Source organism: Microcebus murinus, chromosome 6 (assembly GCF_040939455.1).
Source record: "Microcebus murinus isolate Inina chromosome 6, M.murinus_Inina_mat1.0, whole genome shotgun sequence".
Classification (NCBI taxonomy): Eukaryota; Metazoa; Chordata; class Mammalia; order Primates; family Cheirogaleidae; genus Microcebus; species Microcebus murinus.
This window is the reverse complement of record NC_134109.1, coordinates 72,919,126-72,946,831: the sequence shown is the minus strand read 5'-3', so window position 1 is coordinate 72,946,831 and position 27,706 is coordinate 72,919,126. Positions and strand designations below refer to the sequence as shown.

Sequence of the window (27,706 nt, the reverse complement as noted above, 5' to 3'; positions counted from 1 at the left end):
CCAAGGACAGGTTGGGTTTATATCTAGTCCGTTAAACTGTAAACCATTTGTTTTACAGGCCAGTACTTGAAGTAAGAGCATTTTTCTAGGTTCAGAAGAGGATAATTTCCCATTCTTACTGAGATTGTAATCTTTTCAAAAACAAAAGAGTCTTGTGTTGTTTTCCTTAAGTAAAAAGGTTTCTAATTAACAACCTTGAATATTGGTGACCAAATGATGGTACTGAGTCTTGGGAGTAGTCAGTCCTTCTTTGATTGGATTTTCCTGGGAGTTATCCCTCAGAGTCTATACTGATTTTCACCCAGGGAATAAAAAGGACAAAAAAATCAGAAGGGAAAAAAGTAGCTTCTGGGTATTAAAGGTAATGGTACCTTAGATTAGTGTATAGTCTTATCCTGAAATGCTCTAAAAAATTAATGTGCAGAAATATTTTTGTTTAAATTGAGTCAAGAGAAATAACTGACTGAGAAGTCCAGCACTTTGAAATACTTGGAAAGAAGAGCTGGAAGGTGAAAGGGTAACTACTGTACTCTAGTACTGTAATCTAACCAGAGATTTCATGGCAGAAACACCCTCTTCAATGAGGACAAGGAAGTAACAGGAAATGAGAAGCTATAGAATGGACAGATATTTTTTACTTTAGCAATTTGTATTTTCTAGCTATTTTGAGGCCCAAGACCCAGGACCTTATACTATAGAAATTTTTTGTCAAAGAGCACTCTCAAGTCATAAAGTATTAATTACAGGAGTAAGAGAGGACCTATGTCAGAAAGTTTTCAAACAAATATACCCTTTACAGAAAAATCTTCTTTGAGTCTATTTAATAAATGGTTCATATACTTTTCATTCACAGTCCTATGACCTTTTTCTTTGTTTCTATTCTGGCCATCATCCTTCAGATATTGTTGCTGCAATATAGTTCTTACAAGAATTATAATTGATTAGCTCCAACACCAACACCACACACTCCCATAACCTGATCAGTAAGGCAAGCAAGCAGCATTGCAGAGCACATGGTCACTATTTAATAAAAATTAGTTTAAAAGTCTGGTTTCTTTTAGCTTCACTTAGAAACATTATCAATTAATAAAAACTGGAAGTAGAGACAGGTCATGGGGCATGTGTGATGCATTCAACTCTATCTAGCACCTTAGGCAAGCATACCAGACAAAGGCAGTCACACTAAATTTGAATTTGGTGATAGTGCTTGTACAAGCTTATATTTGGCATGGATGGAAAATGCTGTAATAATTTCTTGCTACCACATAAAATAGAAAACACCAAATTGCGTGACACAGAAGCCAAGTTAATATTAGCCTCCACTCTATTCCCAACAAGCTGCTGTATTTCTGTTTTTTTCCATTTTCATTTCTAGTATTTTAAAAAATTTTTTTATTTAAAATCTATTTGATTAATTTTTTTTCTGATCTAGATTAGAATAATTATTTACAATAAATACATGTAACCAAATGATTGGTCCCTCATAAACACAGCCTCTATCAATGAGCAGCTATTACAAGAATTGAGTGAAGTAAAGCTATTGTCTGGGCTTTATGTGTTTATAGATAATGTAAAATTGACATTAAAAATCCATCTATGTGCTATTTATAAGGCATATACCTAATAACATAAAGATACAGAAAAGATGAAAGTAAAATAATAGGAAAATCATCATAACGACAAAAGATTCAATTTACCAGGAACACTCTAAACTTTTATATAATTAATATAAAAGCCTCAAAATATATAAAGAAAAATTAATCAAATACAGCATTTTTCCTACATAATATAAAATTCCAATACATTTCTTACAGTACTTTTAAGTCAAGCAAACAAAAAAAGATAGCAATGCTATGGATTTGAACAAACATGAGCAATATTGATGATTAAATAAATAATCATGATCTAATTGAAATATATAGAACTCTATTCCCCACAATAAGAGAATATACCTTTTTTAAAAACACATATGAAGCAATTACACAAACTTACCAATAACTTTTAATTATCAGGTAGTTTAAAAAAAAGAAAAGAAAAAGAAAAACCTACCAAGTAAAAGAACATAAATCTTAAAATATTTCAAAGAATATGACATCAATATCTGACTACAATCAACTTATAAGTTTATAAAAGAGATATATTTTTAAAATTCTCATACATTCAGAAATTCTAAAATTTCTAAATAATTTTGGTTTCAGTGAAGGATTTGTGACAATTTTAGAGTAGCTAAAATTTGTGAGATGTGGAAGCTTATGTGTACTTTAATGGAAATGCATCCATGAGGAAAGACGAAAGCCAAAAAATTAAGTAGTATTGGTCTTTCCAATATAAGAAGTTAGAAAAGAACACAATAAATTCAGAAAAAATAGATAGATAAAAGCAAAATAAAAGATATCAAAAATAAAGATAAAATAGAGGAAAAAATTTGTTTAAAAGTCTGGGTTTTTTTAGCTTCACTTAGAAACATTATCAATTAATTAAAGACCAATTAATTAAATCAATTGATTAAATCAATCAATTAAAGAGATTTCATGGCAGAAACACCCTCTTCAATGAGGACAAGGGAGTAACAGGAAATGAGAAGCCACAGAATGGACAGATATTTTTTACTTTAGCAATTTGTATTTTCTAGCTATTTTGAGGCCCAAGACCCAGGACCTTATACTATAGAAATTTTTTGTCAAAGAGCACTCTCAAGTCATAAAGTGTTAATTACAGAAGTAATAGAGGACCCTCTATTACTCTATGTCCCCTATGTCCCCAAAATAGCTAGAAGTTGATTTTTTGAAGACTAATTACTAGGCAATCCTCTAGTTAACTTGATCAAAGAAAAAAAAAAAGTATACACATAACACAGGGAGAGAGAAAGACAGAGAAAAGACAGAAATAAAGACAGAGGCAGAGAAGTAGAGAGAACCCAGAAAAGAAAGTACTCACATCTACATAAAATAGATTATTTTTAAAAAGAAACTTTAAAATACTATTAAAAACTTTGATACCATGAATTTTAAAAGTTAGGTTACCAATAGATAAATTTTCAAAAAACTGTATAATTTCTGAGAACTCATTCAAGAAAAATATCCTGAAAAGTCTGATATACTTAGAGAAACTGAGTAAATAATTAGAATATTTCCCCAAAGAGATAACCAAACTCAGGTAGTTTTATGAAGCAGGCAACTCTACCAAACTTTGAAGAAACAGATTATTCTAATCTCTTGCAAACTCTCCCTTATAAAAAAAAAAAGGGAATAGTGCTCTCATTTATTCTATTAGACAAGTATAACCTTGATACCAAAACCAAAGACAGGATGAGAAAGAAAAATTATTGGTTAGTGATGGGCATACTAATATCTCTAACTTAAGCATAAGAGCTATCCATGTAACAAAAACATTTGTACCCCCTTAATGTTTTAAAATAAAAAAATAAAAAATAAAGGTTATAGGCCATCCGAATCATGAACATAGATAGAAAAATCATACACACACACACACACACACACACACACACACACACACACACACACACAGAACTTTATCCATCATGTTTAAAAAAGAAAATAGGTCATGAATAAATTGGGTTCATTCTAGGAGTGTAAGATTGACTTAAAGTAGAAAATATGCTAATGTAAGTAACTATACTGAAAAATTAAAGACAAAATTTGATTATCTCATAGATGTAAACAAAAAGCATTTGGTAAAATTCATCACTTAATCATGATTTAATAGAAAAAATAGTTAATAACTAGGCAAGCCACTGGAATTTCCTTAATATAAGAAATATAAGGATTACAAGAGAATTTCCTTTACCTGAAAAAGATATCCACCAAAAGTCTACAGAAAACATCATTCTTAATAATTAAAAGATTTATTAATAATAAAAAATGAAAATTAGGATCACATCAAGACATCATTGTATATTACTAGATTGGCAAGATTAATAAATCTTACACTGAGAAGGCTTGGTAAAAATGGAGTAATCACAGGAAGTATTTTTTTACATCTTTTTAAACATTTTTTCATTTTAGTGTATTATGGGGGTACAAGTGTTAAGGTTACATATATTGCCCATGCCCCCTCTCCCCCCTCAAGTAAGAGCTTCAAGCGTGTCCATCCCCCGGTTGTATATACCCATCCCCTCCTCCCAACACCCAATAAATGTTACTCCTATAAGTCCCATTAGGTGTTGATCTGTTAATACCAATTTGCTGGTGAGTACATGTGGTGGTGGTTTTTCCATTCTAGAGATACTTCACTTAGTAGAATGGGTTCCAGCTGTATCCAGGAATATACAAGATGTGCTATATCACTGTTGTTTCTTAAAGCTGAGTAGTACTCCATGGTATACATATACCACATTTTATTAATCTACTCATGAATTGATGGGCACTTGGGTTGTTTCCACAGCTTTGCAATTGTGAATTGTACTGCTATAAACATTTGAGTGCAGTTGCCTTTTTCATAAAGTGACTTTTGATCTTTTGGGTAGATGCCCAGTAGTGAAATTGCTGGATCAAATGGTAGATCTACTTGTATCGCTTTAAGGTATCTCCATATTGCTTTCCACAGAGGTTGAACTAGTTTGCAGTCCCACCCGCAGTGTAGGAGTGTTCCTCTCTCTCTGCATCCACCCCAGCATTTATTGTTTGGGGACTTTTTGGTAAAGGCCATTCTTACTGGAGTTAAGTGATATCTCATTGTGGTTTTGATTTGCATTTCCCTGATGATTAGAGATGTTCAACATTTTTTCATATGTTTGTTGGCCATTATTCTGTCTTCTTTTGAGAAGTTTCTGTTCATGTCCATTGCCCATTTTTTGATAGGATTGTTTGATTTTTTCTTGCTGATTTTCCTGAGTCCTAAATAGATTCTAGTTATCAGCCTTTTATCAGATGTGTAGCTTGCAAAAATTTTCTCCCATTCTGTGGGTTGTCTGTTTGCTCTCTTGACAGTTTCTTTGGCTGTGCAGAAGCTTTTTAATTTCATCAGGTCCCATTTGTTTATTTATGTTGCTATTGTGATTGCTTTTGGGGTCTTCTTCATAAATTATTTGCCTAGGCCAATGTCTAGAAGAGTATTTCCAACATTTTCCTCTAGAATTCTAATAGTTTCACACCTAAGGTTCAAGTCTGTTACCCAGTGTGAGTTGATTTTTGTGAGAGGTGAAAGGTGTGGGTCTTGTTTCAGTCTTCTACATGTGACTATCCAGTTTTCCCAGCACCATTTATTGAATAAGGATTCTTTTCCCCAGTGTATGTTTTTGTCTGTTTTGTCAAAGATTAGTTGGCTATATGAGGATGGTTTTACGTCTGGGTTCTCTGTTGTGTTCCACTGGTCAATGTCCCTGTTCTTGTGCCAGTAAAAAGCTGTTTTAATGACTATAGCCTTGAAGTATAGTTTGAAGTCTGGTAACTTGATACCTCCTATTTTGTTTTTATTGCCTAGGATTGATTTTGCTATACGGGGTCTTCACTGGTTCCATATGAAGCGTAAAATTATTTTTTCTATATCTGTGAAAAATGATGATGGTATTTTGATAGGGATTGCGTTGACTCTGTAGGTCACTTTGGGTAGTATAAACATTTTAACAATGTTGACTCTGCTGACCTATGAGCATGGTATATTCTTCCATTTGTTTACGTCCTCTGCTATTTCCTTCTTCAGTGTTTCATAGTTCTCCCTGTAGAGGTCTTTTACCTCCTTAGTTAGACATATTCCAAGGTACTTTATTTTCTTTGCTGCTATTTTAAAGGGAATTGAGTCTTTGATTTGGTTCTCACTTTTACTGTTGTTGGTGTATATGAATGCCTCTGATTTCTGTGTATTGATTTTGTATCCTGAGACTTTACCAAATTCATTTATCAATTCAAGGAGTCTCTTGGTTGAATCCTTGGGGTTTTCTAGGTATAATATCATGTCATCAGCAAAAAGTGAGAGTTTGATCTCTTCTGCTCCCATTTGGATGCCCTTAATTCCACTCTCTTGTCTGATTGGTGTAGCGAGGATTTCCAGCACTATGTTGAACAGAAGTGGAGATAGTGGGCAACCTTGTCTTGTTCCAGTTCTAAGTGGGAATGCTTTCAATTTTTCCCCATTCAATATGATATTGGCTGTGGGCCTGTCATATATGGCTTGTATCATTTTTAGGTAAGCCCCGTCTATGCCTATTTTGTTGAGTGTTCTTATCATAAAAGGGTGTTGAATTTTCTCAAATGCTTTCTCTGCGTCTATTGAGAGGATCATGTGGTCTTTGTTTTTGCTTCTGTTTATGTGGTGAATTACATTTATAGATTTGCATATGTTGAACCATCCCTCCATCCCTGGGATGAAGCCCACGTGGTTGTGATAGATTATTTTCTTGACAAGCACCTGGATTCGATTGGCTAGAATTTTGTTGAGGATTTTTGCATCTATATTCATAACGGATATTGTTCTCTAGTTTTCTTTTTTTGTTGCATCCTTTCCTGGTTTTGGTATCAGCATTATGTTTGCTTCATAAAATGTGTTGGGGAGAATTCCATCCTTCTTGATGTTGTGGAATAATTTCTGCAGGATAGGTACCAGTTCTTCTTTGTAGGTGTGGTAAAATTTGGGTGTGAAACCATCTGGTCCAGGACTTTTCTTTGTAGGAAGGTTTTTTATTGCTATTTCAATTTCAGCACTTGATATGGGTCTGTTCAGGAATTCTATTTCTTCCTGGTTGAGCCTAGGAAGGCTGCGTGTTTCTAAGAAATTGTCCGTTTCCTCCACATTATCCAGTTTGTGTGCATAGAGGTTTTTGTAGTATTCATAAATTATATCTTGTATCTCCGTGGCATCAGTTGTAATTTCTCCTTTATTGTTCCTGATGCAGCTTATTAGAGATTTTTCTTTTCTGCTTTTCATTAGTTTAGCCAATGATGTGTCAATTTTGTTTATTTTTTCAAAGAACCAAATTTTTGTTTTATTAATCTTCCGTATAGTTTCTCTGTTGTCAATTTTGTTTAGTTCTGGTTTGATATTAATGATTTCACTTCTTCTTCTGGGTTTGGGGTCAGTATGTTCTTCTTTTTCCAGCTCTTTGAGGCGATTCATTAGGTTGTCTATTTGTGATCTTTTTGAATTTTGGATATAGGCATTTATAGAAATAAACTTTCCTCTCAGGACTGCTTTAGCTGTGTCCCACAGGTTTTGGTAACTTGTGTCACCTTTGTCATTTAGTTCAAAGAATCTTTTGATTTCCATCTTGATTTCCTTGTTTATGAAGTGATCATTCAGCAGAAGGTTGTTTAGTTTCCATGACTTTGTGTATAAATGAGAACTCCTGTTAGGATCAATTTCTACATTTATTCCATTGTGGTCTGAAAAGATATGTGGTATAATTTCTATTTTTTAAAATTGTTTGAGATGTGTTTTGTGTCCTAGGATATGGTCAATCTTAGAGAATTACCCATGAACTGATTAGAAGAACGTATATTCAGTGGTTTTGGGGTAGAATGTCCTGTAAATGTCAGTCAGGCCAATTTGTTTTAGAGTTCTGTTTAAGTCCATTATTTTTTTGTTGATTTTCTGTTTGGAGGATCTGTCCTGTGCTGTCAGGGGGGTGTTAAAGTCTCCAACTATTATGGTGTTGTTGTTTAAGCATTTGTTTAGATCAAGTAGAGTTTGATTTATGAATCTGGGTGCAACAAGGTGGGGTGCATATATATTTAGAATTGTTATGTCTTCTTCTTGAACTGTATCCTTCACCATTATATAGTGACCTTCTTTGTCTTTTATTACTTTTGTTGATTTAAAAACTAAGTTGTCTGTAATCAGCACCGCCATGCCAGCTTTCTTTTGGCTTCTGTTTGCTTGAAATATTGTTCTCCACCCCTTTACCTTTAGTCTATATGCATCCTTGCAGGTTAGACGTGTTTCTTGAAGGCAGCAGATACTTGGCTTGTGTTTTTTTTATCCATTCGGCCAGCCTATGTCTCTTGAGTGGGGAGTTCAAGCCATTCACATTTATTGAGATAACTCATAGGTGGGGCAGATTTCTGTACATTATGTTGGGTTGAACTTTGTTGCTTTGTTTTCTCTCTTGGGCCATTGTGGTATCTGGGCTTTGATCTTTAGCTTTGAGTAGATTTACATTCATGAGTGTTTATTGTGCTGATCCGTGGGTAACACTGTTTTGAGTACTTCTTGAAGGGCTGATCTTGTCTTGGTGAATTCCCTCAGTCTTTGCTTATCTGAGAATGTCTTTATTTCTCCTTAATATACAAAGCTTAGTTTTGCAGGGAATAAGATTCTAGGCTGGGGATTGTTTTGTTTCAGAAGACTAGAATGGGGCCCCAGTCTCTCCTTGCTTGTAAAGCCTCAGTAGAGAAGTCTGATGTTATTCGAATTGGCTTTCCCTTGTATGTTACTTGCTTCTTTCATATTACATCTCTTGGAAAGGCCTCTTTAGTTGATGTTTTGGTCAGTCTTATGATTGCATGTTGTGACGTCTTCCTGTTTGCATTGAATCTCCCAGGGGTCTTCTGAGCTTCTTGAATATCGAGATTTTTAGCAAGGCCTGGGAAATTTTCCTCTATTATATCTTCAAATAGCTTGTCCAACCCTTGAATATTGTCTTCTTCCCCTTCTGGTAATGCTATGATCCTCATATATTAGGTTTCTTCACATAATCCCACATCTCTTGTACGCTTTGCTCTTTTCTCTTGTTTCCCTGCTCTATCTCTGTGACTGATATATTTAATTGGAGGGTGTTATCTACAATTTCTAAGATTCTTTCTTCTGTTTGATCTACCTTGTTCTTTTTTTTTATTTAGGCATATTATGGGGGTGCAGATTTTAAGGTTTCAACAAATGCCCTTTCCCCCTCCCCCCACAAGTCTGAGTTTCCAGCATGCCCATCCCCCAGATGGTGCACATCTCACTCATTATGTACGTATATACCTGTCCCCCTCCTCCCTCCCACCTGCCCAACACACTATTACTGTAGTACCTATGTGTCCACTTAGGTGCTGCTCAGTTAATACCACTTTGATGGTGAGTATATCTGGTGCTTGTTTTTCCATTCTTGGGATACTTCACTTAGTAGTATGGGTTCCAGCTCTAACCAGGAAAATATAAGATGTGCTATATCACCATTGTTTCTTAGAGCTGAATAGTACTCCATAGTATACATATATCACATTTTATTAATCCATTCTTGGATTGATGTGCACCTGGGCTGTTTCCACAGCCTTGCAATTATGAATTGTGCTGCTATAAACATTCAAGTGCAGGTATCTTTTTTGTAGAATGTCATTGGATCTTTTGGGTAGATGCCCAGTAATGGGATTGCTGGATCAAATGGTAGATTCACTTGTATCGCTTTAAGGTATCTCCATATTGCTTTCCACAGGTGGAAGTAGTTTGCAGTGCCACCAGCAGTGTAGGAGTGTTCCTCTCTCTCCGCATCCATGCCAGCATTTGTTATTTGGAGACTTTTTGATAAAGGCCATTCCCACTGGAGGTAAGTGATATCTCATTGTGGTTTTGATTTGCATTTTCTGATTAGAGATGTTGAGCGTTTTTTCATATGTTTGTTGGCCATTCTTCTGTCTTCTTTAGAAAAGTTTCTGTTCATGTCCATTGCCCACTTTTTAATAGGGTTATTTGATTTTTTCTTGCTGATTTTCATGAGTTCTAAGTATATTCTAGTTATCAGCCCCTTATTGGATGCAAAAATTTTCTCCCATTCTGTAGGTTGTCTGTTTACTTTCATGACTATTTCTTTGGCTGTGCAGAAGCTTTGTAGTTTGATCATGTCCCATTTATTTATTTTTGTTGCTGCTGTGATTGCTTTTGGAACTTCTTCATAAACTCTTTGCCTAGGCCGATGTCTAGCAGAGTGCTTCCAACATTTTCCTCTAGAATTCTAATAGTTTCATACCTTAGATTTAAGTCTGTTATCCAGCATGAGTTGGTTTTTGTGAGAGGTGAAAGGTGGGGGTCCTGTTTTAGCCTTCTACAAGTGGCTATCCAGTTTTCCCAGCACCATTTATTGAAAAGGGATTCTTTTCCCCAGCATACGTTTTTGTCTGCTTTGTCAAAGATTAGATGGCTATATGAGGATGGTTTTATATCAGCGTTCTCAGATCTGTTCCACTGGTCAGTATTCCTGTTTTTGTGCCAATACCAGATTGTTTTAATTACTACAGCTTTGTAGTATAGTTTGATATCTGTCATGTTAATGCCTCCCATTTTGTTTTTTTGCTAGAATTGCTCTTGATATTCGGGGTCCTCATTGGTTCCATACGAAGCGTAAAATTATTTTTTCTATATCTGTGAAGAATGCTGATGGGATTTTAATAGGTATTGCATTGAATCTGTAGATCAGTTTGGGTAGTATAGACATTTTAATGATGTTGAGTCTGCCAATCCACGAGCATGGAATGGATTTCCATCTGTTTACATCCTCTGCTATTTCCTTCCTCAGTGTTTCATAGTTCTCCCTGTAGAGGTCTTTTACGTCCTTGGTTAAGTATATTCCTAGGTACTATAATTTCTTTGTTGCTATCATGAAGGGAATTGAGTCTTTGATTTGGTTCTCAATTTGATTGTTGTTGGCATATATGAATGCCTCTGATTTCTGTGTATTGATTTTGTATCCTGAGACTTTACTAAATTCATTGATCAGTTCCAGGAGTTTCTTGGTTGAATCTTTGGAGTTTTCTAAATATAATATCATATCATCAGCAAACAGTGAAAGATTCATCTCTTCTGTCCCTATTTGGATACCTTTAATTCCACCTTCCTGTCTGATTGCTGTAGCCAGGACTTCCAGCACTATGTGGAATAGAAGTGGAGATAGTGGGCAGCCTTATCTGGTTCCAGTTCTAAGTGGGAATGCTTTCAGTTTTTCCCCATTAAGTATCATGTTGACTATGGGTCTGTCATATATTGCTTGTATCATTTTTAGATATGTTCCTTCTATGCCTATTTTATTAAGTGTTCGTATCATGAACGGGTGTTGAATTTTGTCAAAAGCTTTTTCTGCATCTATTGAAAGAATCATGTGGTCTTTGTTTTTGCTTCTGTTTATGTGATGAATTACATTTATAGATTTCCGTATGTTGAACCATCCCTGTATCCCTGGGATGAAGCCCACTTGGTTGTGATAGATTATTTTTTTGATAAGTGTCTGGATTCGGTTAGCTAAGATTTTGTTGAAAATTTTTGCATCTATATTCATTAGGGATATTGGTCTGTAGTTTTCTTTTTTTGTTGCATCCTTTCCTGGTTTTGGTATCAGAGTAATAGTCGCTTCATAAAAGGTGTCAGGGAGGTCCGTTTTTCTCGATATTGTGGAATAGTTTCTGCAAGATAGGTACTAGTTCTTCTTTGTAAGTATGGTAAAATTCGGGTGTGAAACCATCTGGATCAGGAGTTTTCTTTTTAGGGAGATTTTTAATTGCTGTTTCTATTTCAGCTCTTGAGATTGGTCTGTTCAGGAAATTTATTTCTTCCTAGTTGAGCCTAGGGAGGCTGTGTGTTTCTAGAAATTTGTCCATTTCCTCCACATTTTTCAGTTTGTGTGCATAAAGATTTCTGTAGTATTCATAAATTGTATCTTGTATCTCTTTGGGATCAGTTGTGATATCTCCTTTTTTGTTCCTGATGGAGCTTATTAGAGATTTCTCTTTTCTGCCTTTTTTAGCTTAGCCAATGGCGTGTCAATTTTGTTTATTTTATCAAAGAACAAGCTTTTTGTTTTATTAATCTCCTGAATAGATTCCCTGTTTTCAATTTCATTTAGTTCTGATTTGATCTTGTTGATTTCACTTCTTCTTCTGGGTTTGGGGCTGGTCTGTTCTTCTTTTTCCAGCTCTTTGAGTTGTTTCATTAGATTGTCTATTTGTGATCTTTTTGACTTTTGGTTATAGGCATTTATGGAGATAAACTTTCCTCTCAGAACTGCTTTAGCTGTGTCCCAGAGGATTTGATAACTTGTCTCTCCATTGTCATTTTCTTCATAGAATTTTTTTATTTCCATCTTGATTTTTTCATTTATGAAGTAATCATTTAGTAGGAGGTTGTTTAATTTCCACGTTTTTGTGTAGAAATGTGAGTTTCTGTTAGGGTTGATTTCTACTTTTATTCCACTGTGATCTGAGAAGATACATGGTATGATTTCTATTTTTTAAGAATTTCTTGAGGTTTCCTTTGTGTCCTAGGATATGGTCAATCTTAGAGAATGTCCCATGAGCTGATGAGAAGAACATATATTTAGTGGTTTTGGGGTAGAATGTCCTGTAAATGTCAGTCAGACCCAATTGTTCTAGGGTTTTGTTTAAGTCCATTATTTCTTTGTTAATTTTCTGTTTGGAGGATCTGTCTTGTGCCGTCAGTGGGGTGTTGAAATCTCCGGTGATTATGGAGTTGCTATTAATCCATTTGCTTAGCTCCAGTAAGGTTTGCTTTATGAAACTGGGTGCACCTAAGTTGGGTGCATATATATTTAAAATTTTTATCTCTTCTTGTTGAAGTGTGCCCTTCACCATTATATAATGACCCTCTTTGTCTTTCACAACTTTTGTTGGTTTAAAAACTAAATCGTCTGAAATTAGAACTGCCACGCCATCCTTCTTTTGGCTTCCACTTGCTTGGAATACTGATCTCCACCCTTTTACTTTTAGTCTATTTGCATCCTGGGAGGTTAGATGTGTTTCCTGAAGAAAGCATATACTTGGCCTGTATTTTCTTATTCATTCAGCCAGCCTATGTCTCTTGAGTGGAGAGTTTAAGCCATTCACATTTATTTAGAGAACTGATAGGTAAGATAGATTACTGTTCATTATGTTGGCTTGAACTTTGTTGTTTTGTTTTCTCTCTTGAGCCATTGTGGTGTCTGGGCTTTGATCTTTAGCTTTGAGTAGATTTACATTCATGAGTGTTTATTGTGCTGATCCGTGGGTAACACTGTTTTGAGTACTTCTTGAAGGGCTGATCTTGTCTTGGTGAATTCCCTCAGTCTTTGCTTATCTGAGAATGCCTTTATTTCTCCTTCATATACAAAACTTAGTTTTGCAGGGAATAAGATTCTAGGCTGGGCATTGTTCTGTTTGAAAAGAGTGAGAATGGGGGTCCAGACTCTTTTTGCTTGTAAAGTTTCAGTAGAGAAGTCTGGTTTTATTTAAACTGGCTTTTCCTTGTATATTACTTGCTTCTTTCATCTTACAGCTTTTAGAAGGGCCTCTTTAGTTGATACTTTGGTCAGTCTGAAGACTGCATGTCGTGATGTCTTCCTGTTTGCACTGAATCTCCCAGGGGTCCTCTGAGCTTCTTGAACTTGTATATTGAGATTTTTAGCAAGGCCTGGGAAATTTTCCTCTATTATATCTTCAAATAGCTTGTCCAACCCTTGAGTGTTGTCTTCTTCCCCTTCTGGTACCCCTATGACCCTCACATTAGGTTTCTTCACATAATCCCACATCTCTTGTAGGCTTTCTCCTTTCTCTTGGTTCTCTGCTGTAGCTCCGTGACTGATTTATTTAATTGGAGGGTGTTATCTTCAATCTCTGAGATTCTTTCTTTTGTTTGATCTACCCTGTTCTTGAGACTTTCCACTCTATTTTGTAGTTCCTTGAATTGATTCTTCATTTCCTGGAGTTTGGTTAAACTTTTCTTCATTGTGTCTATTTCTTTAGTGAACTTTTCTTCCAGATCCTGGAGGCTTTTTGTGGTTTCTTCGCGTTGGTTATTGAGTTGTTCTTGCAGATCAGTGAGTGTTCTTATGATCCACATACAAAATTCCTCTTCTGTCATTTTGTTTGCCTGATTTGGGTTGGTGTCCGTTTCTAGGGGGCTGGTGCTCCTCTTTGGGGGTGTGTTTTCCGTTTGGTTCTTCATATTTCCTGAGTTCCTTCGGTGATTTCTTCCCATGTTTATCAGTTGTTGTTTCTTTCCTTTAGGTTTTAGTTTGGGTATTCACACGCCTTGTTTAGTTTCTGAGCCAGTAGGTGGTGTCTGTGGGTGAGATTGGACCACTCCCTGTATAATGAGTCAGTAGGTGTCGTGAAAAGGGTATGCAGAATGTTCTTCCTGTCAGTAGGTGGCGCTTGCTTGGAGAAACAAGCTGCGCTGTTGTTTTTGTGTCCTGTTATCAGCTCTTATTCCTGTAGGGAGGCACTCTAGTGCCTCAGGTGGTCGGTGGAGCCCTGGGACATCCTGGTGTGTCCTTTTCTCCCTCTAGGTGAGGGTTGGCCTAGGAGAGAGTCTGGGCAGAGCTGGGTTGGGTAAGCCTGCCCTCAGGCACCACCAATGCTGTTAGCAGCGTTCAAAGTTCTGTTCTCTGCTTCCAGGAAAACCTGTCAGGAAGGGGCTGGAATGGCCCTGGTCCGTCAGAGATTCTGTGTGTGGGGTGGGGTTGTCTGAGACCCGCAATCTGGAGCGGGCCTCACTTCTTTCCACCCCCCCCAACTCCGCAGCTACTCCTGGGCCTCTGCCAGCAGGCCAGACCTGACGCCACCAGGCCTCCCCTGTCTGTGATGTTGCCGGGGAGGTTCCCTGTGCAGGAACGCCACCTGGGCTGGGTGCACAGCCTCCCTTTGGGGGGAGGGTTGCCCTCTAGGATGCTGATCTGCCCCTGAAGGCACACACACCTCAGTAGGCTGTTCAGATATATTCCTTCTGTGCCCCGGGCAATGTGAGACCTCAGTGTACGAGATCTGGTCTGCAGGTCTGACCTCTGGGTCCCAGAGTTCAAACTATATCCCCACCAGGGAGAGGAGTGCCAGTCCCAGTTCACCCACAGCTTGAGAGCCCAAGCTGGGTCTATGTGTCTCAGCCTCAGAGTCTGCCCCGTTCTCCTGGGATCACTGTGCCAGTAACACCTGGGAGGGCTGGAGGGTAGAGAGCTCACAGTCTGAGTTCCCCTTAGTCAGCTGTATGGCCCCAAAAGGGAAGGTCCCATTCCCTGTATGTGCCTCTGGCTGGTGGCTGTATTGTCTCTCTGGGCAGCCAGGGTAGGGTCGGGGGAGGAGAGGAGGAGGCAATATGGAGCCTGCTGCGCGGCTCGGGTCTATGCATACGGAGGTGCCCCGAGGGAGTTGGGAGCCTGGTGCCAAGTCCGCTACTGGCTTACCGCTCACTGGCGGCGGCCATCTCTGGGCTGGTGTCTGCAGGTCTCTCCACCCACTGGGGAGCCCACCAGCAGTCCCAGATGCAGGGGAGGGGAAATGGCCGATCCACCCACCCTTCTCGCTGGTCTCCAGGCTGCTCCGGAGGTCTCTGCTTCCAGTTCTCCTCTGCAACCTCCTCCCGTGGAGTCTCCTGTGGTCTCAGGTACCCTTCCTTCCGACCATCATCCAATGTATGCTCGTCTTCTTGCTTCTTTCTTATGATTTCTCCTAGAATCTGTGTTTTCTGCAGAGACACTCTGTCTGGCAGTAATTCTCGTCCGCCATCTTGATTAATCTCTTCGCAGGAAGTATTAATTATTGCAACTACTCTGGAATACAACTTGATATTATTATAAAAAGTTGACTATTCTCATTTTCTATATTATAGAAATGATGCTCTTAGGAAAAAGCCCTGGAAAAATTCTGGCACATACATACTGGGAAACATGTACAAGAATGTATACTGTAGTCACTGTTAAAACAAATTAGTAGAGTATTGATCAGAAAAGAATTAATAAATAAGTCATGTATATTCTCACAATGGATTATTAAACAGAAATACAATGAGTGAATTATAGCTATGTGCAACAACATGAACAAAGTTTAGAAACATAATATTGGGAGAAAATAACAAAACAGCAAGTGTTCACATAGAATGAAACCATGTATATGGAGTTTACAAAGGAGTAAAATTAAAGAACATGGCTTTACGGATATATATTTATTTAATAAAATTGCTTTCCATAACAGAAAAAGAAGTACAAACACAAAATCCAGGAGAATGATTGCTTCTGAGTAGGAGATACACTAAAGAAATAAGAAATGGGAGAGTAGAAACAATCATAGATGGGCTCACAAGTATTTATATTACTATGCTTTTTAACTCAAAGGTATCTTACAGATTTTGTAAATAATGTAAAATTTCATAACAAAAAGTAGAGAAAATCAGTAGATAAATTTTTTTTTTTTACATTTCATATTTTCAAACATTCAAATTAATTATGTATCCAATGTTTGCCAAGGTAGGAACAACTCTCACTTCTCATTCACTGTTGATGATGGAATTTTAGCTTGGCCTAACCATTTTAAAGGATACTTTTACAATATGTAATCAAGCCTCTCAAATACATTTTGATTCAATAATTTTATTTCTATTAAGTAGCCATGAAGAACTAGTTAAAGCCATGTATATATAAGGAGGTATGTTAAGAATGTTGACAGAGACAGGGTATGTAAACCTAACAATATTTGTACCCACAGAATATAAGATAATGAAAAAAATTAAAAAATTAAAAAAAAAGAATTCTTTTTTTTAGTTCTTTATAACTAAAAATTGGAAATACATAAATGTCCAGCAATGAAGTATTGACTAAAGCTATATAACTACATCCCTAAAATGGATTACCTTACAGCCATTAAGAAATACAAGAAAGAAGTATATTTATTAGCATGAAAGAATTACATATCACATTGTCAAGTGACCAAGGTGGATGGTAGAATAATGTGATCCCCTTTTTTTTTTTTTTTTTTTTTTTTTGAGACAGAGTCTCATTGTGTTGCCCGGGCTAGAGTGCCATGGCATCAGCCTAGCTCACAGCAAACTCAAATTCCTGGGCTCAAGCAATCCTCCTGCCTCAGCCTCCCGAGTAGCTGGGACTACAAGCATATGCCACCATGCCCAGCTAATTTTTTTCTATTTTTAGTAGTTTGGCTAATTTCTTTCTATTTATAGTAGAGATGGGGTCTTGCTCTTGCTCAGGCTGGTCTCGAACTCCTGAACTCAAGCCGTACCTCCCGCCTTGGCCTCCCAGAGTGCTAGGACTACAGGCGTGAGTGAGCCACTGCGCCTGGCCGAGAAAAATGTGATCCTATTGTGTATGCTATAATTTTTAAATGCAGAAAAGGAAATTCAAAAGGAAATACACCATAATTTTTATGGTTATATTTGAGTGAAATGATTTTCAGTGCTTTCTTTTCTTTTCTTTCTTGAACTTAACTGTATGTCATCTACAAATATACTTTAGACCCTAATTTGTTGATCCTAAATATGTTTATTTTAATATTTTATGCTAAATCTACTAGATTTTCCCATTTCTCTCCATTTCTTGAGATTCTAAAGGAAAGAGTTATTTGTTTCTCCCATTCCACTCTTATTTACCACTGTTCATGGACAAATGGGCAAAAAAATTTAATAATTATTGACTTCCCACTATAGGCCAGTCATCATTGTAGGTACAATGAATGAGAAATTATGGTTTATGTTTTATGGAGCTTACATTCTTGTGGAGAGAAACAAAATAATATAAAACAATCAATCATTCAAATAAAGAAACTAGTTAGTCATGTGTGGTGGCTTATGCCTGTAATCCCAGCACTTTGGGAGGCTGAGGTAAGAGGATCACTTGGGGCCAGGAGTTTGAAACCCAAGCTTGTCTCCAAGCTCTGAGATTCTTTCTTCTCCTTGATTTAGCCTGTCATTAAAGCTTTCAACTGCATTTTGAAATTCCCTCAATGACTCTTTCATTTCTTTAAGTTCTATTATATCCTTTCTTATGTTGTCTATTTTGCTAGTGACTTTTTCATTTTTTCATGGATTTCTTGAAATATTTTTTTGGCTTCTTTTTGTTGGTTTTCAACTTTTTCTTCAATTCCAATCATCTTATTTGCCATCCATATGCTGAATTCCATTTCTGTCATTTTGGCAATTTCCTTGTGGATGGAGTTCACTAGTGTAGCTCCACAGGGTTCTCTGTTTGGTTCACTTTTAGGCTCCATTCACTTGCATAAACTTCTGGACCATTAAATTTTTGTTCATATTCATAATTATCAGTATATGAGTGTATAAAAACGAAGTGTTGTACTAAAGATTTAGCACATTGGTTTCTCTGGAGATAATCATGTGACTAGACTTAATTTTTTTGAGTTAATATTTACTAATTTTCAGGAATTATTTATAATGGGTAATTACCAATATTTGTAAAATATCCTACAAGGTAGTACAAAGATATTAAATAAAAACATTTCAATTTGTTTCCCTTTTTCTCTCCAGTGTCTCATTATGAGTTTTTATATCCTTTGGTTGCACTGGCCAAAGCAAATGATTCTCTAGAGGCAAAGGAGCTCATAAATGATCATGCTTTTGCAGTATTTGGTCACTGTTTTATTGAGATCTATGTAACTAGCTTTATATGTTCCTTTGGCAAGGTATTATATGGCACTTCATGTCAGGAAACACAGAAATATCTCAGTCAGAGTCCCTGAAGATGCTGTTGTCTTTATACAGGTAAAATGGAATGCTAGGAATACATTTAACATTGGGAACAGTGGCTTTAGTCTCAGACATGGTTCTTCTGTTGGAATTGCTATGGACATGACATGAGTCTTATCCTAAGGAGAATAAGTGTCATCCTAAAGAAAAGTAGATAGCAGGCAGAATAAGGAATTGAATAGCATAGGATAATAATTATGAAAAAGTTTATTGATATATTGGAAAAGGTCAACTCACCTTGACTTTGAGCTAAAAATACATTGTGCCTAGTGAAATGTGAGAGACATTAGAAAAAGTCAAATAGCTTTATAATGTTTTGGATTCAGTATAGATTGCAATTAATTACTGCGTTCTCAGTGATGATTACATGAATGATTCTCATCTTCTGCCACTTGGCAAACAGGCAACAAAATTGATGACTTAACAAGGGTTATTATATTTTTATCTCATTTTGCTTTTTAGAAGGGATGAGTATAAATTGATCATCTGTAACAAGGGAATCAAATTTATAAGGAGTTTGTCAACTTTGCAAGATGGAAAAAAGTCTTGTCAACAGCTGAATAGAAATGAAAGACATGGAGACCAAAAAGCTTAAAGCTGAATAAATAATTTTGTATGTAATATTTAAAAATGTGATGTGGAAAATTTAAAAACAAAATAATACATAAAGCTACCATGAGATCTATTTAGTTTTCCTGGTCTCTTAAGTGGTTTAGAATTAGAGTGCTTGTATTAATTTTATTTCTAAATTATAAGTAGAATGGAGAAGGGTTTTAAGAATATTGACAAATGAGAATTTTGGGAAGGAGGTAGAACATAAGTCAGAAAGTGATTCTAAGAGGAAATATAAAAAGTATTGCAAAAGACTTAAAGGTTAAGACCTGAAACTATGAAACTACTGAAAGAGAACATTGGGGAAACACTTCAGGACATTGGTCTGGGCAAAGGTTTCTTGAGTAAGACCTCAAAAGCACAGGCAATCAATGTGAAAATGGACAAATGGGATACCATCAAGCTAAAAAGCTTCTGACCAGCAAAGGAACCAATCAACAAAGTGAAGATACAATCTATAGAATGTGAGAAAATATTTGCAAACTATTCAACTGACAAGTGAATTTATAAGGAACTCCACTCAACAGCAAAAACTCCAAAGGATCCAATTGACAAGTGAACAGAAGATCAGAGTACACATTTCTCAAAAGAAGACATACAAATGGCAAACAGGTCTATGAAAAATGCTCAATATCACTAATCATCAGAGAAATGCAAATCAAAACCATGAGATAATATCTAACTCCAGTTAAAATGGTTACTATCAAAAATATAGAAAATAATAAATGGTGATGAGGATGTAGAGAAAGGGGAACACTTGTACACTGTCATTAGGAATGTAAATTAGTATAGCTGGTATGGAAAACAATATGAAGTTTCCTCAAAAAGCTAAAATTAGAACTACTATAGTATCCAGCAATCCCACATATGGGTATATATCTAAAAAAGAAAGAAATTAGTGTGTCAAAGAGATATTTGCACTCCTGTGTTTATTGCAGCACTATTCACAATAGCCAAGATATGGAATCAATCTAAGTGTTCATCAGCAGACGAATGGGTAAAGAAAATGTGATACATACACACAATTGAATATTATTCAGCTACCAAAAATGAAATCCTCTCATTTGCAACAATAACGGATCTGGAAAACATTACTAAGTGAAATAAACCTGGCATAGAAAGACAAATATTGTATGCTCTCACTCATATAAGGGACTATAAAAGTTGATCTCATGGAAGTAGAGAGTAGAATGATGTTTACCAGAGACTGGGAAAGGTAATGGGGAGGGAGAGATAAAGAGCGATTGGTTCATAGGTACAAAATTACAGTTATGTAGAAGGAATAAGATCTAGTGTTCAGTAGCACAATAGGGCAACTATAGTTAATAATTTATTGTATATTTCAAAATAGCTAGAAGAGAAGATCTGGAATGTTCTCAACACAAAGAAAGAATAAATGTTTGAGGTAATAGTTTTATCAATTACCAGATTTGATCATTACACATTGTATGCTTGTATCAAAATGTACCCCCAAAATATGTACTGTTATGTATCCTTAAAAATAAAAATAATGAAAAATAAAAAATATTATTACTCTTTATGTATAAAAAAGGTATTGGCTTTGATGTTTTGGGAACAGAAAGTTAGGGTAACTTAGTTTGTTGCATTTATATATATATAAATTTATTTGAAATAAATAGAATTATATGTATTGCCCACAGATATAGACAGTAAAAGTTGAAATAGTCTTAAATTAAAGGAGGCAGAATTTTACTTAGGTATAAAGAAGGTTCTCTGACAATTAAAGTAAACATGCAGAAACTTTGAGCTGTGGGAGGTGTTGAACATGCAATATTTTTAGACTGAGTAGGAAATATATATGATGATGGTTGAGATTTGTACCTTGTTCATGCCTAGGAGCTATCTGTACATTCTTTTTTAATTTGATAACTCTGTCATTTGGAACCCAAGTTACCAATATTTTCTTCATCTATAAAGGATTAAATGTGTGGGAATCTATTTTGGAGGATTGGTCAATTCTATATGGGTGGAGAAAAAGTATAAATCACAACAGAAGACAAAGAGGTAGGCCTTGTCTTTTGCATCATGGATACTTAAAGTTAAAAATGATGAGTAAAATTAATGTGTTTAATACATACTGAATTGGCCAGGCATGGTGGCTCATGCCTGTGATCCTAGTACTCTGGGAGGCCGAGGTGGGCGGATTGCTCGAGGTCAGGAGTTCGAGACCAGCCTGAGCAAGAGCGAGACCCCATCTCTACTAAAAATAGGAAGAAATTAATTGACCAACTAAAAATATATATACAAAAAATTAACCTGGCATGGTGGCACATGCCTGTAGTCCCAGCTACTCTGGAGGCTGAGGCAGTAGGATTGCTTGAGGCCAGGAGATTGAGGTTGCTGTGAGTTAGGCTGATGCCATGGCACTCACTCTAGCCTGGGCAACAAAGTGAGACTCTGTCTTAAAAAAAAAAAATACACACTGAAGATCTTATTATGAAACTTTATTTTACTCCTATAATTTACCCTGAGACATTAGTATTATTATTTGCAATTTTATAAATATATAAACTGAGGCTCAAGAGTTTAGGTAACTTGCTTAATATCACCTTGTCAGTGGCTGAACCATGATACAAATCTTGGTTTCTGACAGTCTGTATTTTTCCACTATGCTATGTTGCTTCTCTAAATAAAACTGAACTTACAGTAAAATGTGATAAATATTCACATAGAGGCTTGAACAAAATGCCTTCCACTGTATCAAAATGCCCTTCATAGTTTAAGCTTTTAAGAGCATGTGCTAAGTACTCTAGGGTAGTGCTTATCAAATTATCTTCTCATATTATCTTAGTTATATGTATTTTTTCCAATGCTTCTTTGACTGATACTTTAGTAGAATATAAAATCACACAGTTCAGTCTTGCTGTAATGTTAAATTGCTAGAGAAGTTTCTAAACACTCTCAATTTTGGTACTTAACCTGATACAAACTGGTAACTGACAGTTCATGGAACTGCTCCTCTCTGTGGACCACTTTTTTATTGCTTCAGAGAATTTAAACGTGAATAAGTCATAATTTCTGTCTTCCAGAAGCTTCCAGTTTACTAAAATATAAGGGATAAGAAAATAAATGCTAGTAATACAAAGCATGACCTCACTGCTATGATGAACATTTAATAAACCTTGAAGATAAATATTTTTCAGAGTTGGTGTGTGGGAAAAAAGGGCTTCTTTGCCAGCATATGGGTGTAATATTGGAGTGGATACAATAGTTGAGAAAAGGTGAATTGTCTTGTGTGATTAGAGCCAGGCTGTATAAGTCTTGAAGCAAAACTCAAAAAAGTTTGGGGGCTCAATTGCTGTTACCTAGTTATCCAATTTTGTGTCTTATAAGGAACATTGAGGCAACTACCCTAACTGAAACCAGAGGAGTATTAAATGCAGAGATAACTTAGTGGAAGAGAGCTCCATATGACAGCTTCTACCTTCTCCATGTGATCACAATTTCAGAATCGGTGAGCATATTAGATTGTTACCCTCTGCCACAGCTTTATTAAGGTATGAATGACAAATAAAGATTGTATTTATGGTGAGCAATGTGATATTTTGTTACATGTATAGATTGTGAAATGATAAATCAAGCTAATTAACATATTCATTATCTCACATACTTTTTTGTAGTTAGGACATTTAGAATCTATTCTCTCTCTTTTTTTTTTTTTTCTTTTGAGACAGAGTCACTTTGTTGCCCAGGCTAGAGTGAGTGACGTGGCGTCAGCCTAGCTCACAGCAACTTCAAACTCCTGGGCTCAAGCAATCCTGCTGCCTCAGCCTCCTGAGTAGCTGGGACTACAGGCATGTGCCACCATGCCCGGCTAAATATATATATATATATATATATATATATATATATTAGTTGGCCAATTAATTTCTTTCTATTTATAGTAGAGACGGGGGTCTCGCTCTTGCTCAGGCTGGTTTCGAACTCCTAACCTTGAGTGATCCGCCTGCTTCGGCCTCCCAGAGTGCTAGGATTATAGGCGTGAGCCACCACGCACGGCCAAGGATCTATTCTCTTAATAATTGTCATGTATGCAATACATTATTATTGCCTATAGTCATCTTGATGCATCATAGATCTCAACTCTTCATCCTTTCTAACTGAAACTATGTACCCTGTGTTCAACATCTCCCCATTCTCCATCAATCCCCAACCGGCTCCTGGCAACTACCAGTATACTCTTTGCTTCTGTAGATTTGAATTCTTTATTTTAAAAAATTATTTTAAAAAAAATTACAAAATATTAAGGGGGTACAAGTGATTTTATTACCTGGATGAACTGTGGATGAATTCTTTCGATTCTACGTACAAGTGAGATCTTGCAGTATTTGTCTTTCTGTGTTTGTTTTATGTCACTAAGCATAATGTTCTCCATGTTAATTCATGATGTTGCAAATGACATGATTTCCTTCATTTTTAAGGCTGAATTGTATATACGTCACATTTTCTTTATCCATTCATGCATTGACAGAGACTTAGATTGATTCCAAATCTTGGCTATTGTGAGTAATGCTGCAGTAAAATGCAAGTACAGATACCTCTTCGATATACTTATTTTATTTCCTTTGACTAAATATCCAGTACTGCAATTTCTGAATCATATGGTAGTTCTATTTTTAAGTTTTTATAGAAGTTCCACATTGTTTTCACTATTGGCTATAGTAATTTACTTTCTCACCAACAGTGTACAAGGGTTCACTTACTACAAAGCCTCACCAAACTTATCTTTTGTCTTTTTGATAATAGTCATTTTAAAGGTGTGACAGGATATCTCACTGTAGTCTTAATTTATGTTTCCTAGATGATTAGTGATGTTGACAATTTTTTCATACCTATTGGAAGTTCAAATGGTTTTAATGCTAAAGTAGAAATAGGCTTTCATAACTTTGATTTCTCTCTGTCCAGTTTACTAATATAATTATCATAATTTATATTCTCTCCTGTTATTCTCCTTCAGGAGGCACTGCTACCAAAGCAAATGGATGGGGCAAATCACTCTGAGGTGTCAGAGTTTGTGTTCCTAGGACTCACCGATTCCTGGGAGATCCAACTTCTCCTCTTTGTATTCTCCTCTGTGTTTTATGTGGCTAGCATAATGGGTAATTCCCTCATTATACTCACTGTAACTGCTGACCCTCACTTACATTGTCCCATGTATTTTCTATTGGCCAACCTCTCCTTCATTGACATGGGTGTTTCTTCTGTCACTTCTCCCAAGATGATTTATGACCTTTTCCAAAAGCACAAAGTCATCTCCTTTGGAGGTTGCATTGCTCAGATCTTCTTCATCCATGTCATTGGTGGCGTGGAGATGGTGCTGCTCATAGCCATGGCCTTTGACAGATATGTGGCCATATGTAAGCCTCTCCACTACTTGACCATCATGAGTCCACGAATGTGCATCTTCTTTTTAGTGGCTGCCTGGATGACAGGCCTCATCCACTCTGTGGTTCAGTTGGCTTTTGTAGTAACCTTACCCTTCTGTGGTCCTAATGTGTTGGACAGCTTTTACTGTGACCTTCCTCGGTTTATCAAACTTGCCTGCACAGATACCTACCAACTAGAGTTCATGGTCACAGCCAACAGTGGATTCATCTCTGTGGGCTCCTTCTTTATACTAGTCATCTCCTATATCTTCATCATTCTCTCTGTTCTGAAACACTCTTCAGCTGGTTCATCAAAGGCTCTGTCTACACTTTCAGCTCACATCACTGTGGTAGTCTTGTTCTTTGGTCCTTTGATATTCTTCTATACATGGCCATCTCCCTCCACACACCTGGATAAGTTTCTGGCCATCTTTGATGCAGTTCTTACTCCTGTTCTGAATCCTATCATCTACACGTTCAGGAATCAAGAAATGAAGGTGGCAATGAAGAAAGTATGCAGACAGCTAGTGAGTGACAGAAAGATCTCTTAAATAAATATTTGTATTGTCAAGAGTCCTCATTGAGTATTAAAGTTCATTGTGAAGGTCAACTCAGAGAGAAGCTTCTTTTACTCCTACTTTGATTTGATCATCCACATTGATATTGGCTGTATTTTGTCTTTCATTTAGGAGGGGGGACATTTGGTTCTGAAAGGAGAAAAAATTTACATAGAAAGTATTTAGAATCCAGAGATTATAATCATCTTGAGCCTCAATTCTTAAGGGATAATATTTATATGAAGTAATTATTAGAGATACATATGATGGTAGGTACTTTAAGTCCTTCAGAACAGGGAGAAATTTCTCCCTAATCCACTGTAATCAAGCATGACCTCATCTTAAACTGACTATATCTGTATAAACCTTATTTGTCCATATGAGCATATTCACAGGTACTCAGTGTTAGAACCTCAGCATACCTATTGGTGGACACAAATCAAACTACAGCGGAAGAATAGATAAGAATAGATATGGTTGTAATATAGTTGTCTATTTATTAGAGTAAAAATATATTTAAAATAAACCTAGTAGAAGTAACTTTTGCTTTTTGTAGGCAAACAGCTATTCTTTTTTTTTTTTTTTTTTTTTGAGACAGAATCTCACTTTGTTGCCCAGGCTAGAGTGAGTGCCGTGGCGTCAGCCTGGCTCACAGCAACCTCAATCTCCGGGGCTAAGCGATCCTACTGCCTCAGCCTCCCGAGTAGCTGGGACTACAGGCATGCGCCACCATGCCTGGCTAATTTTTTGTATATATATTTTTAGTTGGTCAATTAATTTATTTCTATTTTTGGTAGAGACGAGGTCTCGCTCAGGCTGGTTTCGAACTCCTGACCTTGAGCAATCCGCTCGCCTCGGCCTCCCAAAGTGCTAGGATTACAGGCGTGAGCCACCGCGCCCGGCCTATTCTTTTTTTTATTAAATAATGGAGAATATAAAAATAGAAAGCACAAAAATTTATTCTTGTGAAGTATATAATCTCTGACTACTAGGAAGATTACATACAAGGTAAAGAAAAATATTTACTGCATCTTTAAAAGAAGAAAGAAAAAATTTGTCATGTCGTTCAAATAGAAAATCAAATTCTACTCTAGCTCCAAAAAGTGTCTTAGTTCCTAGTCACCTGAGCTCCCGGCGCCACGGCTGCGGTAGCCTCGCGGATACGCCCCTTCGCCGGGTCCTGCTTGGGGACCCTACCCTCCGCCCGCTGGCCCTTCGCTCGGCCACCCCGAACTCGCCAAGGGCCTGTCCTTTTCCTCCTGTCCTTTCCCTGTCTCGGGCCGGACCGGGCCGAGCCGGGCCGCCAGGGCGCGGTCCCTGACCACGGCGTCCCTCTTCAAGAAGAAAACCGTGGATGATGTAATAAAGGAACAGAATCGAGAGTTACGTGGTACACAGAGGGCTATAATCAGAGATCGAGCAGCTTTAGAGAAACAAGAAAAACAGCTGGAATTAGAAATTAAGAAAATGGCCAAGATTGGTAATAAAGAAGCTTGTCGAGTTTTAGCCAAACAGCTTGTACATCTACGAAAACAGAAAACAAGAACTTTTGCTGTAAGTTCAAAAGTTACTTCTATGTCAACACAAACAAAAGTGATGAATTCCCAGATGAAGATGGCTGGAGCAATGTCTACCACAGCAAAAACAATGCAGGCAGTTAACAAGAAGATGGACCCACAAAAGACATTACAAACAATGCAGAATTTCCAGAAGGAAAACATGAAAATGGAAATGACTGAAGAAATGATCAACGATACGCTTGATGACATCTTTGAGGGCTCTGATGATGAAGAAGAAAGCCAGGATATTGTGAATCAAGTCCTAGATGAAATTGGAATTGAAATCTCTGGAAAGATGGCCAAAGCTCCGTCAGCTGCTCGAAGCTTATTACCATCTGCCTCTACTTCAAAGGCTACAATCTCCGATGAAGAGATTGAAAGGCAACTCAAAGCTTTAGGAGTAGATTAGTAAAAAAAAAAAGTCGTAATATTTTTGCTTATGTAGTATAAACCAGGCACAGTGCAGATTCCTTTTACAAAACACATTTATTTTGCAAAAATAAAGAACATGATTGAACAGTTGTTTCCTAACCCATGGCTATTTTGAATCTTTTGCCAAAGAATGACAATGATGCAAAAGTGGGAACAGTTTGGATTTTAATTAGAACTATTTAGGAGTGATGATGTGTGAAAAGTTGACTTCTTTTCTGCATGGCACAGAGAAATTATATTCATTACTTAGTGTTGGTTTATGTTCTAAATCTTTTTACACTGAATATAAAAATCTTGTTAAATGCCAGTAGGCATCAACTTAAAGAGACTTGTAAAAATATTAAAAGTATATCATTAATTCTGTATCTGTTGCTTGTCTTTCGTAAGCGATTGTGTGTTATGACCATAGGCAGTTCAGCTGCCAAATTATTTTTAAATGATCTAAAAGAAGAGTGCTATTTAAACATCTGTCTTAAGCAAAAAACTGCCATGGCTTTTTTTTTCCTTTGGGAGAACATTCTATTTGGTAAGTTTATTACCTTTCCAAATGTGCTTGGCACCTGCCTTAAGTAGCACAGACATTTTGTACACATCGTTAAATTATTTTGACTGGCAAAAAAGAATTATATCTGAAACTAAAATTGAGGCCTTGTACAAAGATTTTCCAGGCTTTCTTTAATAAAGCTTATAAAAGTGAATTGAATATAATTAGCAAAAAAAGGACACTGAATTAACAATATTTTACAGCAATAAAACAAAA

The 27,706-nt window shown here is 36.5% G+C and overlaps 1 protein-coding gene and 1 pseudogene across 1 annotated transcript; both read left to right on the top strand.

The window, feature by feature from the left end:
• Positions 1 to 23,287: 23,287 nt before the first annotated feature.
• Positions 23,288 to 25,100, top strand: LOC105862126 (olfactory receptor 4F3/4F16/4F29-like). Its single transcript, XM_012748174.3, has one exon. The coding sequence runs from the start codon at positions 24,011 to 24,013 to the stop codon at positions 24,947 to 24,949; it is 939 nt and encodes a 312-aa protein (XP_012603628.2). The 5' UTR covers positions 23,288 to 24,010; the 3' UTR covers positions 24,950 to 25,100.
• Positions 25,101 to 25,218: 118 nt separating this feature from the next.
• LOC105862127 (charged multivesicular body protein 2b pseudogene) lies at positions 25,219 to 27,043 on the top strand (annotated as a pseudogene).
• Positions 27,044 to 27,706: the final 663 nt, after the last annotated feature.

What these genes read in the sequence shown, in the direction of transcription:
- LOC105862126 (XM_012748174.3), top strand. Translation starts at nt 24,011, where the DNA reads ATGGATGGGGCAAATCACTCTGAGGTGTCAGAGTTTGTGTTCCTAGGA.